General features: G+C 28.8%; 1 protein-coding gene across 1 annotated transcript in view; it reads right to left on the bottom strand.

Moving 5' to 3' along the window:
- LOC121124249 (SET domain-containing protein SmydA-8) overlaps window positions 1-14,242 on the bottom strand; it is a 48,354-nt gene extending 34,112 nt beyond the window's left edge. The window contains exon 1 of the mRNA XM_040719403.2: window positions 13,938-14,242. Within this exon, the coding sequence (XP_040575337.1) occupies window positions 13,938-14,194 (257 nt within the window). The 5' untranslated portion in view covers window positions 14,195-14,242. The remainder of the gene's footprint in view (window positions 1-13,937) is intronic.
- Window positions 14,243-14,653: the final 411 nt, after the last annotated feature.

Raw genomic sequence — 14,653 nt, 5'->3', positions numbered from 1 at the left:
ATAAAACAATAATTCATCAGTAGGGAGACCGAGGATATTTGCGTCGTGCGAGGGTTGTTGCAACATGCACCTTTACCAAAATTCCTCGAAAGTTACAAAATTTGTATCACAATTGTATGATATAATGACAATTGTTGTGTCAAAAGTACAATCTGTTTTTCACCCTTTTTTAAGATGTTTGATAAAGTTGAAATTATTGTTAGGAGTACAAATAAATTTTTTTGGAGAAGCAATTTTTGTTTCGTTAGTTTAATTGTTTTTGCAGTAAATCAATGTTATTTGAATAATTGATTCTCGTGAGCCTCGTGAGGATCCACCATTGCCATCGTACTGGTTTTGTACTTTTAATTTACATTCCCCAGTTGGATCGATTAGTCTAAGGAAGACCAACAACACAGAGTGCACCTACCAATAAGCCCAAAAAGTCTAGGATACAAAAAATCATCACTTATAGAGGCCATATTTTTGGCCTGCAAACAGACCAGACCCGACCCCATGCATTTTCTATCTCTGGAAGAGACCTGTTTCAAGAATCATTCGTCTATGGCGGCCCTGAAAAAGTCCTTTAACCATACAATAATTAAGCTAGATCCGCACGAGTTCTCCTAGGCCTGCCAAAGCTCAATCGCCGTGTAGCCGAAGTTATTAAGAGAGAGACGGATTTCATTATAAATAATTGAATAACATTAAATGTGGCTTTCCAATAATAAAAATAAATGCTTTCTTCCCCATCTTATTTGTTCGTTAAAGCCTTTATAGATTTTCACAATTTATCTAGACCAACCTATATGTCAAGTTTTATTGACAACCAGAAATAAGCCACGGAGCATCAACAGTTACCTTAAATATTTAATCTAAGATATGTACTTGTTGGTTAATAGGTAGATGTTATATGTTGTGTTAAAATAGGATACCAACCTGTTAATAAGCAATGCAAATGTGTAAATATGCCTAAAAAAATATTTTGAACATAAAACAGAATAGTTGATAAACATTCTACATTTATTTCTCATAAATATTGGTAAATATGCTATGAAGAACGACGGTGGTGTAGGATCTTCCTTCAAGAACTTACGGTATCAAAAATGATATTGCCACAGTTTTAAATCTATGCCCCGCAACAAAAGTATATTACATTGATTTATTGATTATTATCATTGATACTATTTTAATAGAAGGGTAGGGTTGAATAGTAGATAATATCAAAATCAATGTCAATATGGTATCATCGTTGTTCTAGTATTCAATGGTGGCTCGTCAAAGTCAAAATCGTGCCAAAAGCTACTAGTGTTCTAACTTTACCCAGCCTCCCTTACATTTTATATGGATATCTTAATGCTATTTATAAAGACTGATAACAATACGTTGAGGATAAATTAGAGACTTGCCTTGTAGAATAATGCAAAAGAAACATACGTACTTAAAATTATTTATGACATTCATAAATAAATCAAAGACTAAAACAAATAATAAGATGTCCATATATATATTTTCATGGACTACTAAATGACTATCTTATTTTTTCTAGGGTGGAAAGTATCAGAAAATATTAGGATTCGATTTAAAATTCTCAAGTTCGGTCGAGTTAGAGATTTTGATGATTGAAGTGGAGTCGAGTTCATATTTTACTTTGAGTTTCTAATAACAGGTTTCAGTTTACTATCAAGAAATAACATAAATAAGTGAAGTTAGTTTGCTTATTTATAAAATATATAATTGATACGACTGGCTCACATTTATGCACAAACAAAGGAAGTTATTTCAAACTGTTGATGTTTCAGTTCTGATAATTATTGAATTATCTACACTTTGATACTTTGTACATTAATCGGAGTTAATATAAGGGCTACAAATCATAAACTATAAGAGTATCACAGCCCTTATAACAAGTTATAATTCGTATATTAGTTATAATCAATAGGTTGTGACGTCTTTTGTACCCATGATATGAATAATTACGTAATTATTTATTTAAATTTTAGCGTCATATAGTTCTTTTATTTTGAATAGTTAATTATAAATCTATATTTCCTAAGAATGAGATATTCCTTGATATGGGGAAAAAATTACATTTTACTTGATTAATCGAGACTCATATAATTTTTTTTTTTAGTTTACGTGAGTCGAGTTCAAACTATGTCAAATTTTTCAAAAGATATTTTAGACGACTTCAAGTAATTTACCAAAAAAAAAAAAATCGTCTTACTTATGTTTTGTATTTTTCGGGGTTGAGTAATACTTGAATCCAACTCTAGCAAATATCCATATAAATTATACTCTTTAAGTTAAGACAATTACTAGTACATAAAAGAAGAAGGTAAATAATTAAAAATTAAAGTGTTTTTGTCGCACTTAGTTGCATTGATAGTTACTACTTGACTTTTTTGAAAGCTATGTAATGGAAACCCTAATTACTTTTAAAATATGTGTTATATATTTCAATAATATAGCTCTATTTGCATGTGCTCTTAAGAATTAGAGTGTGACTTGAGATATCTCACATATTTTGCATTTTGTCACTAGATATTGACAATATTCAAAACAGCAATTTTTTTTATTTTGAATCATATTTGACAGAAAAACTCAGTCCTTTCCTACTAAAAATGTTATGCCTGATTATATGTGTCGGGTGCATAGTGAAGTCATCCTCTACTAACTCACTCATGGTATTTGATGGAATTTCTAGCTCCCTTAATAGCCTACTAGTTGACGTTGACGCCATCACCTTCCTTGAACTGCTCTGCAATTTTTGTGGGAAGAACCTTCATTTTTAATTGTTCCCGAAAACGGCTTGTAATTTGCACCAAGCTACAGATAAAATGTCAAGGCGAAAAGATTTATAATAAATTTACACAACTTCTCTCAAAATTTCAAGGCAGTATCTTTACTCAAACTGGAGCGTTGAGTCTGTAAAGTCACATTCATAAAATTTGAACGTACCTGGTAATTATCAAAAAATTCAATTCAATCGGCCATTTGTAATCAACTACAAACATGTTTGAATCTATGCCCTTAATAATTGAGAGTTTTATTCATCCTACGTTAGTAAACCTCCTTTTTAAAACAGGGTTAGTGAACTGAGTAAAAAGTAAACTCCAAAAATAAAAAGTATTTAATTACATGATCAACAGCTGAACGATTATAATAACTACATCATTTAAACTTTCTATCATTTTTTTAGTATTTCCATTCAATTATATTATAATTCTTTTATGAATATAATACATCGGCAAAAAACAAATTCTTATTTTAAAATAAATTTAATAACTTGAGTCTGGAGTTTCAACATGATAAATTTTGATGTTCTTATTATAATAACTTTTATTTTTTTTTGGGGGAAAACTTACCTGATAAATGTTTTACATTATGCGAGTTTTTATTATGTAACGAGTACTTTTTAGTTTTAATGAGGTTTGGAGTAGTTTAGAAAATAATTGCTAGCAAATAATAATTTTTTTAGCTGCTGTTGTGTGCCTGAGTCCTCATTTAAAAAAACTTAAAAATTGTAAATTCCCTAAACCTTGAACAAAATTGACTAAATATAAAAAAAAAAATTATAAATAAGGGATTATCCAGACAAATAAAAACTCCATAAAAATAGTTTTAGTATTTTAGAAGGATACTTAAAAGTATTATCAATAACATAAAGAATTTCAGGAATATAAATACTCTTTATAGTATAAAATGTATGTAAAACGTTCACTAACGGGAATTGAAATATTTGTATTAACATATGAACAATCAAGCTAAATTTATGTGTCATTCTGGACCGTAAATGTTTATTCAGATAAAAAAAATGGAGTATTTAATATAGTTTTCTCAAAATTGAAATGACTCACCTGAATTATTAATGTAAAAATTAATATTTTTTTATGTTAACAAGTTTTTTTATAATTAAAAAAATCCTTTTGGAAAAATACATTTATAAGTTGATTTTAACTTGTTCTTTTTAGAATATGTACATATATATTTAAATCAAAACCTTGGTTCATTTTTTAAGTAATTTTTCTTTTCTCTATATATTTAAGATAATGATTGTTAGATCATAATATTGACATAATTTACAAACATCCACATGTAAATAATTGCTTATTTTAAGAGTTGGCTCGTAAATAAATAAATGTAATGTTTTCTAATAAACAAATAAATGTTTAAAACTAGACGTTTCGCTTAGCCAACTTATGACTATTATCAAAGGTGTAAAATCGATAAAATAAATTGTTACTCAATATATTTAGATTGGAAAATATTATTTAAATGCCATAGGAATACATTTTTGTATTAGATGTAACCTTATTTTCTTTTGAAATCTTATACTCTAATGAGGAATATATAATTAACGCTGATGCATTTAGGCTTTGAGATAGAACATGCATTTAAATATGATTTATCGATCTTGTATGAGCGTTTGTGATGGAGAAAAAAAGTTTAAATATTTATAAACAAACCACTACAAAAATTTCACAACAAAACAAAAATATCTTGAAGGATAGAATATGTTTAAAAAAATTTAACAATAGAACCTAGTTTTATTTATTTTATCTTCATATTTCAATGTAAGTTTATTCATAACATACAATGACATCTAAATGGAACCAAAATAAGATTATATTTGAAAATGTATTAGAATTTCTAAATTTTTCCAAAATTCTACAAATATACAAAGTTATCAAACAATTGAAATATTTCTACACCTTAGAATGGAGTAAATTTATATGTACATAAATAAGCCCAAAAAAATAAACATATTTTTTAAGTTCCACATTTAGGCTCAATGACACTTAGACCAACACCATTTTGCCGAATGATGATTCATCCCAAAATATATGTTATTCCAATTTGAAATGACATAACATTTAATTATTGCCACGAATTAAAATCATTATGTGTCCATTTACTTAAAATTGAATCATTTCACTATGAGGGTGCTGCAACAGTTGTTTCTAACGGCTATTAGAGCTGTTGTAACAAAAATTGGTATGCAAAGATTAATTGTGAGGGATATACCGATATCAAAACTTAAGTCAATTCAGATATTATCTTTATGAAAGTTTCTGATTCCAATACCGAGTCCGTATTAATATTATGTATAAAGGAATAATTATAACTTTCCTTAATCTACTAAGAGTATGTGATTTTACCCAATCAGATAATGTGAAATCTCTGAGTATTTCTGAGGGAGAGGGATGAAAGTTATTTCTACCCAGAGCTCATAAATTCTGGAAGAAACTTTTCTAAAACATCTTGATTAAAGCGAGCAGTCTTTTGTTTTTGCAGGTCGAAATGGAGAGCTGTTTCAAATATAATAGACCAATAACTCTTACATCTCAATTTGAAAAAAACTAAAATTTTTTCAATTGGACTAGAGATGTATAGATACAAAAAGTTTAGCCGGTTTTGATACCGTGTTTATAAACGATTCCTTATTAATAGTATGCATATAGTAATTACATAAACAAATAACCAAATTATTTACTTTTTTTAAAGCTTTACTTTTTATTAATTAAGGGTTGACGAGAAAAGGCGTTCATATATCAATCATAATTATGATTATAATTAGTTGTTTTTTCTTAACCAGTATTCATTTATTCTATTGCTCAATTAATAACAATATAAAAAAAGTAAAAATATCTAGTACATAGGAAAAATTTGAAGACCATATAAATTTTCCAAGAACAATAAAATAACCATAACAAAAAAAACAAAATACATAAAAATAATTCATTAATTTTTTTTTAATAATTTCTTGCAATGTTTAAAATAGATGCATCACAATTTCCATTTTCTTTCCCTTGATTGCATACGCACAATACTGTCATTTTACGATTACTGCGTGCAAGTTGACCTGACCTTTTGATATGAGGATAAAAAAATCCTGTCCTCTTATTGGCCTTCCAAAACCACTTCTAGTTCTGCTGCCAATGTGTCATATATTGACCGTAGTGTTTTAAATTCAAATAGAATGTGAGATGCTGTTTCTTGCTCTTTCCTACAAAAGTAGTCGATTTTTTTGTTGCTAAAAAAGCTGACACATTCAGGGTTCCAGTAATCACACCGTAAAAAAACAAAACATTTTTCAGATGCAGTTAACAATGAGATCTGAAAACTATTACAGGCTTGCCTTTTAGTTAACTGTATGTTTCTCCTCTTTAAAAGATTTTTAATCAGTTGGCAGTGATGATTAACACCATATTTTTAGTAACGATACAACTTTTATGGTAGTGAGCTGCTGTTTTAAACAATGTTCCATAGTAAAAAAACGTAAGTATGTCCTTGTTGTATCTTTTGCATTAAAATTTTTTTTGTATGCAACATCATAGCTAAAAGATTATCTCTGTAATTTAGAAGATCATCAAAGAACAAAACCGGTATTTTCTGCAAGGAAGCGAGAATTTCTATCAAGGCACCTTTGAATGGAGCATACCCACACATGACTAGTTCAAAAGTATAAAAAGTATCCTTTACTGCGTTAAGGAGGGAGCACCAATATTTGAGTTTACATAAATAACTTATTATTAAAGATATAAGATGCTGTAGAGTTCCAAAAGTCCTTTCTTCTTAAACAATTCAGAATCCGTTTAGCTAAAAGAGATTTCCAATAACTTCTTAAATCTATTACTCCAAGCCCATCAATACATTTAGGAGTAGTGGTTCTTATTATAGAGTTATTCCTTTTTCGTTGAAAGTCTAGGAAATTCATCATTGTACCATTTATCTTTGAGCAGATTTCTCTGTCCTACATACATTTAGTAAAAACCTTTGGAAATTTATATGAGTTCCAAATTTGAACTCGCTCCCATCTATGAAAGTTAAGAGATTGACTTAGATTTTTATTTTTTTATATTCGGGAAAATAATTTCTTGCTTATTGTACTCCATTGAACCCATCCAGGTACCACTCCAAGCACCTTGATTTAGCATCCGGGGAATATACTGAATTGATGTTATTATTATTTGATACCAGCTCCGATTTTTCTTTATTAATTTTCCGTACTGACAAAATATCTAACCATGGCAGACGCCTATCTATATAGATTTCAATGATGGATACCATTATTAAACCTTTTCCAGCCGCTATAGCTGCTGACGTATTATCCTCATAAAAATAAATGGATTCACAACCACTAATCCTTATTTTTTTATCAATACTTCGTTATCCCTCATTTGCATCCACGTTCTACATGGAAAGATCTTAATATGGGCCTTGACCTATAACTTGTATTGGAGTTATCAAGTATTGTAGAAACAGCTCATATCATGAATGTTCCAAATCCTTTGCCTTTCAGTGTTCTTATAATGTGAGTATAACGGGCACAGTCAAAAGCCTTTTGACAAGAAAAGACATTAACATATCAATTATAATTATGATTATAATTAGTTACAAATAATTTGAAATTAAAATGATTAAAGTTAGTTCATCTTCGTGCTCAGGAGTCAATTTTTTCTTGGTTGTCTCCTATATTTTTCCCTCACTAATGAATAAACTTTCTTTTTAAATGGATGGACCTGAATTATGTTATGATATGTAAAACTTAAAGAAAAATATTTTTATCTGGAGCCCTACAGATTGGAGGACCTAGTCATCAACCTAAGAATTTTATATTTTGGTCCTCCCATTTATTTTTTGGTTCACCATTTCAAATAATATAATTATATTTTTTATTAATAATGTAAATCAATAAGTAATCGTTAATCCCCTATTATTAATTTAATATTCCAGTATGAGTCAAAATCAAATATATTTATCATTTTTTCGGCAAAGTTTTTTTTTTAGTATAGTCAAATTTGACTTTTAAGACATCTGATTAGAGCATTTGAATAATTTTACTGTTTTCTTATGCTTCAGACAGCTTTTGAGTCTTATATAAAACAGTAATTCAAATAAAAATGAATCAATTCTCTGGAACATTGGATTTAAAATATGGGTTTATATTTTATTTGGAGTCATCCAAACCTGAGAAATGATTTTTGGTAGTTAAAAAGCTACCATATTGTAGATATGTGTCTTGAAAGGAAGTGTGTCTCTTTTTTTCATTCTGAGTAACATAAAAATGTTTATTTAAAGTGTAAACAGTTGATATTATATTTACAAAATAATATTTACTAATAAAAATTTAGGCTATCAGTAATATCGATGTGATTTTAATTTTATTGAGGAAAAAAATACTCAAGGCTGATATAATTTTATACTCGTATGTGTTTAACTCAATTATTTATCATTAAGCTAAATTGTTCTTCAATTTTATGTTCATTTCAAAATTAAGTAGATATTTGATATGGAATCATCCAAATACAAGAAAATTGCAATCTAAAGTTTAAAAACCCACTATATTTCAAGGATTTTGTTTAAAAAGAATCAGAAATAAAATTTATTGATTGTTTTTATTCTAAGGAAATTCATTTGAAACATAAATAATTATAATTTCCTTTCCTATAGATTATTTGTTTCCCAAAGATTTAATTCAGATAAAATTTATTAAGGTTAAGTGTTGAAATTTTTAAAATATCCTGATTATGAATTATATTTTATAAAAAGTTAAGAAATAAGTTTAAATATAACTGGGGAAAAAATGGAGTGTTTATCAATTATATTATTTTATTAATCTTTTATTGACTCATTCCTCGATAAATCTTTAAACAAATGATATTGCAGATGAGTTAAATCTTTAAGAACCAAATATTCTTATTCTTTGAAACTATAATTATTTACACTTCACATAAATTAAGGGTGTAGTAAAAAGAATTATCGTAATTTTTTTAAAATCAAGTTTTTTCACTGATTAAGACAAGCTTAAATGGAAAGGTCGGCAATAATTTGTGGTTAAATTGAAAATAATATTTCCTTTCAGTTTTCATTAGGAATTGGTTTTTATTGAAATCGGATGATTCGTATAGGAGAAAATCCTTTAAAAAAATCTTGTTTGTTAGTTTGTTTCTATAATACTAAATTTAATGTAATGCCTCTCTGCGTACGTCATGACCCCACACAAGTTTTCGTGGAAGGTAAATATTTTATTCATATATGGAGCATGTATTTAGATAAAATAAATTTTCTTATAACCGAAAATAAAAGCCCTTCAAGCCACCAATTTGTGTGCATACAAGGACTAAAAAATATATTATTACGACAGTTTTAGAAGCTTTCAATGCTAATGTAAATATAAGTGGAAAACAAATCTTTCAAATTGAGGTAATAGGAAGGACGTAAAAGCTCTCATATCCACTTTTGTATATATAGGATATATACAATATATTTGTTTAAGGTGGCCCTTAAAAATCACAGTTTTGCTTTTACTTGTCTTATCTTTTCATTTTGTTATCTCTATATAAATACTTCAGTTTGCAAAATATTTTTAATTTAATGAATATTAAATAGGGACCTCGCCTGTAAGACGACAAGGGTGAGAAAATAGGGATTTTATGTTCTCAGTATGAGCCTCTCTAATAGAATAGTTTTAGCTATTGATTGAATATGATAGAATGTAAATTGTTTAATGTAAATAGATAAAATATTTTATTTTCGCTTATTTAATTTGTACATTAACGAGGGATATTTGTGTACTTATATATTTTTCATCTCAAAAACGACAAGGTTATTATTATAAGCCTTCTCTAGTGAAGTGGGATTTTATAAACAACAAGTTTTTGTAAAAGTGCTTTTAATTCTATTAAAGCTACATTTTATTTCCAGAACTTTTTAGTATCGGAAATATCTAGTCAGAGTAAATGCATTTCTGTAGTTGTTGTTATGTCTTTTTTATGGATTATTTAAATAAATTTGTATGTTTTTATCAAGGTTTTTATTTATTTATTTAACTTGTTTACCTCAAGGTCGTTGTTCTGTTTCCCCGTTTTATTTTTGTAAAGGGTACGCTTTGGTACTAATTATTATACTTATTGTGTTTAAAAAGTAAGATGACTTTTCCAATTTCGCAAACAAGTTATTTTTGGTATACTCGAATATTTTATGCTAGCACACTCGTCACAAACATATATTTACTGTTTCAGCTATATAATATGTTTTGTTTGTTTGTGAGAGGCATTACGGTTAGAATTGCTTTGCATGTTCAGCCATTTTTTGCCATTGAAAAACATGGATAAAATAATTTCTATTAAATTTTGTGTAAAAAGGAAATTTAGTGTTCCAAAAGACTTTAAATGTTGACAATAAAATACGGCGAAACTATTCTGAGTAAAAAAATAAATGTTTACAATTGGAATATACTCTTCCAAGATGGCGGGGAAGATGCCAATGACGAGGATCGCTCTGGATGCCCAACCACATCCGCAATAGCTGAAAACTTTGAAACAGTTGAGGACTTTTTTTTTGAAAACCGTTGAATCACTATCAGAGAAGTTGTTTAGGATTATGATGTTGGGTCGTCCCATAATTTTTTTTCCTAACATTTTGGGCATGAGACGAGTGTCAATGAAGTTTTTTACGAAACTGCTTAGTTTTGACTAAAAGAATCGTCCCATTTATTGGCCAAAAATCTCAATACAATCATGCCTCAGACACAATATTCAACGGATTTGGCAGCATGTTCCTTTTTATTGTTCCCTACACTGACGAGACGTATAAAATTCCGGAGATTTACAAATATTGAGAAAATTAAGACTGCTTCGCAGGAAAAGCTTAACGGTATGCCAAAAAGTGTTTCAAGTATTGAAAAAGCGTTGGCACAATTGTATTGTATGTGAAGGGATTACTTTGACGAGGACAACATAAATATTGATGAATAAACATGTTCCGTGCGTACTAACAGTGAAAATTAATTTCACTACTAAAAATTGAAATATATGAACGATATTTAGACATGGTTTAATAGAATTGTAAATTTTGCAAAATTTGATGATGTTTTTATTTTAAAACACAAATGAAACGTAGAATAGATAAAAATGTAGAAGAGTGCAACAGATAATTTTGTGCATAAATTTTGTATTTTATCCAAATGTAATTGGACTTTATAGAAGAAAATACAACAAAATAAGTGAAAGAGTGGCAACATTTATAAAGGTGTTTACACTTCCTTCTTCTTCTTTTGAATTTTTGATGGCATGTGTTACTGACAAATTAAAAAAACCTTGTAATATCCTTGTGTCTTTTAAAAAGCCAATTCCTTACTTAAGATTAATTGACAAGAGCTAAAACAAAAAACGACTCTTCAGTAGATCTATGGGATTTATTTGCCCATCCATTATACAAACCAGTTTAAATATTTTAATTTAGCTCCAAATTCCGATGGCCACATTTAGGCCACTTTCAACAGGTCTAAAATTCGAAATCATTTTTAAGGATTGAATAGTGAAACTATACCAAGGCAGTAAAGATATTTGCATATTATTTATTGAAGTTCACAAATAAAGATAATATTTATACAACATATTATACAACAGTTTATGGGGTGAGAAAAATGTGACATATCGGTCTTCTTCCGAGTAATATTTCAATACAGGACAAAATATGGAGAATATGCATTAAATATTAATTAAAGTCAAAATTATTTAGGACCCCAAAGTTTAATTATAAGGGGAACAAGATAAAAAGGCGAGGGAATGTAAATTAGAACATTGATTCTTAAGAGCCACCCTAATTTACAGACACACAACATAATGTGTATATCTCCATGCCTAAAATATTCCAAGTCTTTAAAATTCTTCAAAATACTAGGAAGTAATTTCGTATTTTTCGCTTTATTTCCATGTTTTATAAGAAGTGTTACAATCATCGGATTTAAGGCAAGTATGCCCCGTTTCATTTGAATACTTGTTGCCAACGAGAAACCAACTTCATAATGTCCTTCTTATATAGGCCATCCCCCTCCCCCTCTTGGTGCACAAACTCAAACAACCAATTTTCACAATCCTCTATTGAGAGCAAATTTTTACTCCTTGAAGCCAGGTCCAGACTGTATGGTGGATGGATAAAAAAACCCTATCCGAGCTCCGGGAGCTTCTGTCCCGTCATAAAAAAGGTGTGCTGTTCATCATTATCTAGATGATGTCTTTTTGTCTCCTATTCACAAATAATGACCGCTTCTCTTCGGTTGTCAGCTTCAAACATTTGAATTGGTCAACATAGAGGGCAAAATTGAGTAGAGGAAAAAATGGCTCAAACCACTGTTGTGCAACAAGAATCGAACCAAAATATTTACCGGACCATAGATCCTGTAAATATTTCATATTCTCTTTTGACACGTTTTTGCTTTCAGGTAGTAAAAAGGACAAATATGACGAATTCCTTCCTTTGACAACTCCATAATCGAGACACGATAATTTACTACTGAACTGGTGAAGTGTAATAGAGTCCTAAAAGATTTTGTAGGAAACACTCACTCCTTTACACCGCCATATAGTAAGATTCAATATAACTTATGATGAACAAAAAAAAAAAACAGTGCTGGAAATAAGAAATTACTTTTTGCCTAACCTAATATGAGAGTAAAGAAATAAAGTGACATGAAGCAACATAAAAAAAATGTTGAATATATTTTCAGTAGTGCATTTATAATTTAATCATGAAGGCAAAAAATAAACTATTAACATACATAGTTTGTATATAAAGAAAGAATGAATTAGTCTGTTCTTCATATTTGCTTTTGTGATAAATTTAAAATATGTTAGAGAGTGTAGTAAATATATCTATGTACTCAAATACATACATTTAGGTTTTTTTATTTTAAAAAAAATCACGGCAGGATAGTAAAACAAAAAAATAATAAACATACTGTTGATTAAAAGATTTTAGAAGATTTGGAAAAAGAGTTAAAAATAAAGATTGTCACGTTTTTCAATTAAATATATAAGTTCATATTAGTATCCTAGTTTTGAATCTCCGACCTTGACGAAACACAGTAATCTGTTCATTGTTTTAGACGTTTTTTTGTGTGTTTTATCATTAATGAGTAAGTTCTATAAAGAAAATGAAAAATGATTTTTTTGCCCACTTAATTACAAGAGATTGTTTTTGGCAAAAACGGTCCATTAATTTTTTTTCTTTTCAATCACCTTGAGTTAGAGGATGTTTTTAAATAATATGTACAGAAGTTCTTATGTGGCCTGTAAACACATAAGCAAGCTAGTATGATTTTTCTCAAAACTGATTGTATTCGTTGACAAATTATCGTCAGTTTATATCAAAAATACTTTTTATTAACACCTTGAGTGTTTCACAAATTCTAATTTACAGTAGTCAAATATTTTATTTGGAAGGGGCTATATCAGGGCCAATATATGCCATTTAAATTAAACAAAGGTTCTGAACGTTTGATAAAATCATGGATTCTCCCAGATATTTAAGTACAAAGCATGTTTTGTATTCAAATATTTATATGAAAGATGGGCTCTATGTAGGTAAGTTTGAATTAATAATATTATTGGGAGTATACATTTTTCTTGAAAAAAAAGAAGATAAATTCCTAGACCAATATCAGTCTCTTAACTCTAATAAAGACTTCAAAAAATAGCTAAACTTATTGGGTATTTCCAGAAATTTGAATAAAAGCCCAATAAATGACTTAAATATGTTAATAAACTATTTAGGCGATTGTATGTGTCAAGTAAAAAAAAAAATCCTATTTTTCTTCAATATTGTTTTTATGTTGACGAATATATAAGTTGGTATGTACAAATTCCTTATGTAAATAAAAAATACAAGTAAATTAATAGATCAATATAGACTGTATATATTTAAAACAAATTCGTTGAAAATTCAACATTAAAGATGTCAAAAAAGTACAATTACTTGACAAATACGTTAATACTCAAGAAGAAGGAAAAGTCTATAGGGAAAAAGAGAAAGGAGTTGACCAGTGACGTCATTATAAAGGGGGTAATATATTGTTGCCGGTAAGGAAAGAAGGAGGTAATATATATATAACTCTACGCGTATTGAATATTACAGTATTCTAATAATGAATGGTTTTTGAAATGCCTTACCGTCCAAATCTTTTTGATCTCTTAACGATAAATGGAAAACAACGATTGCTATGACGATGAATAATATAGTGCTCTTCAGAGCAATAGTATACAATTTTACAAAAAGGACAAAGAGTCAAGTGATTATCCTCTTCTTCCTCATTTCCACAGAAGAAGCAGCACATATCATTATCGACTTTAACATCATCTTGTGTATCAGTGAGGCCGTTTATCGGTGATGCACCGTTTGAGTCTTTACTAGAAGCCGCTGGAGACATGACTAAATGAAAAAATGTTTCATGAACACTATTTTGCGGGCGTTGACTACGTACACATACATACAAATATATTATATCGTAAAAAGCTGGATAACAAAACATAGAAAATATATAAACTAACAATAAACTCCTATTAGAATCCACGTGTGTCGTCAACATGCCTGTACGCGCGTTTACAAGTCATTTATCTTATATTATAACATTATGTAAGCATTATAAGTACATGCTATGTATATCTATTCAATCAAAGCATTTCCTTCAAAATACTTTGAACATACAGGGACCTCTGAAATTAGGGTAATTGCAAATATATTTGTCGATAATTCGTTGTTGAAGTTTTGTGATATCAGCCTCATCTTCGGCGTATTCATTCATATACTGGTTGATCTCTTAAAATTCATGAAAACATTATTTTACCAACATGACCCTGACTGGGAAAAAATGACAATTGAAAGTTTA

Source organism: Lepeophtheirus salmonis, chromosome 9 (genome assembly GCF_016086655.4).
Source record: "Lepeophtheirus salmonis chromosome 9, UVic_Lsal_1.4, whole genome shotgun sequence".
Lineage (NCBI taxonomy): Eukaryota > Metazoa > Arthropoda > Copepoda > Siphonostomatoida > Caligidae > Lepeophtheirus > Lepeophtheirus salmonis.
This window is presented reverse-complemented; position numbering and strand designations above follow the sequence as displayed.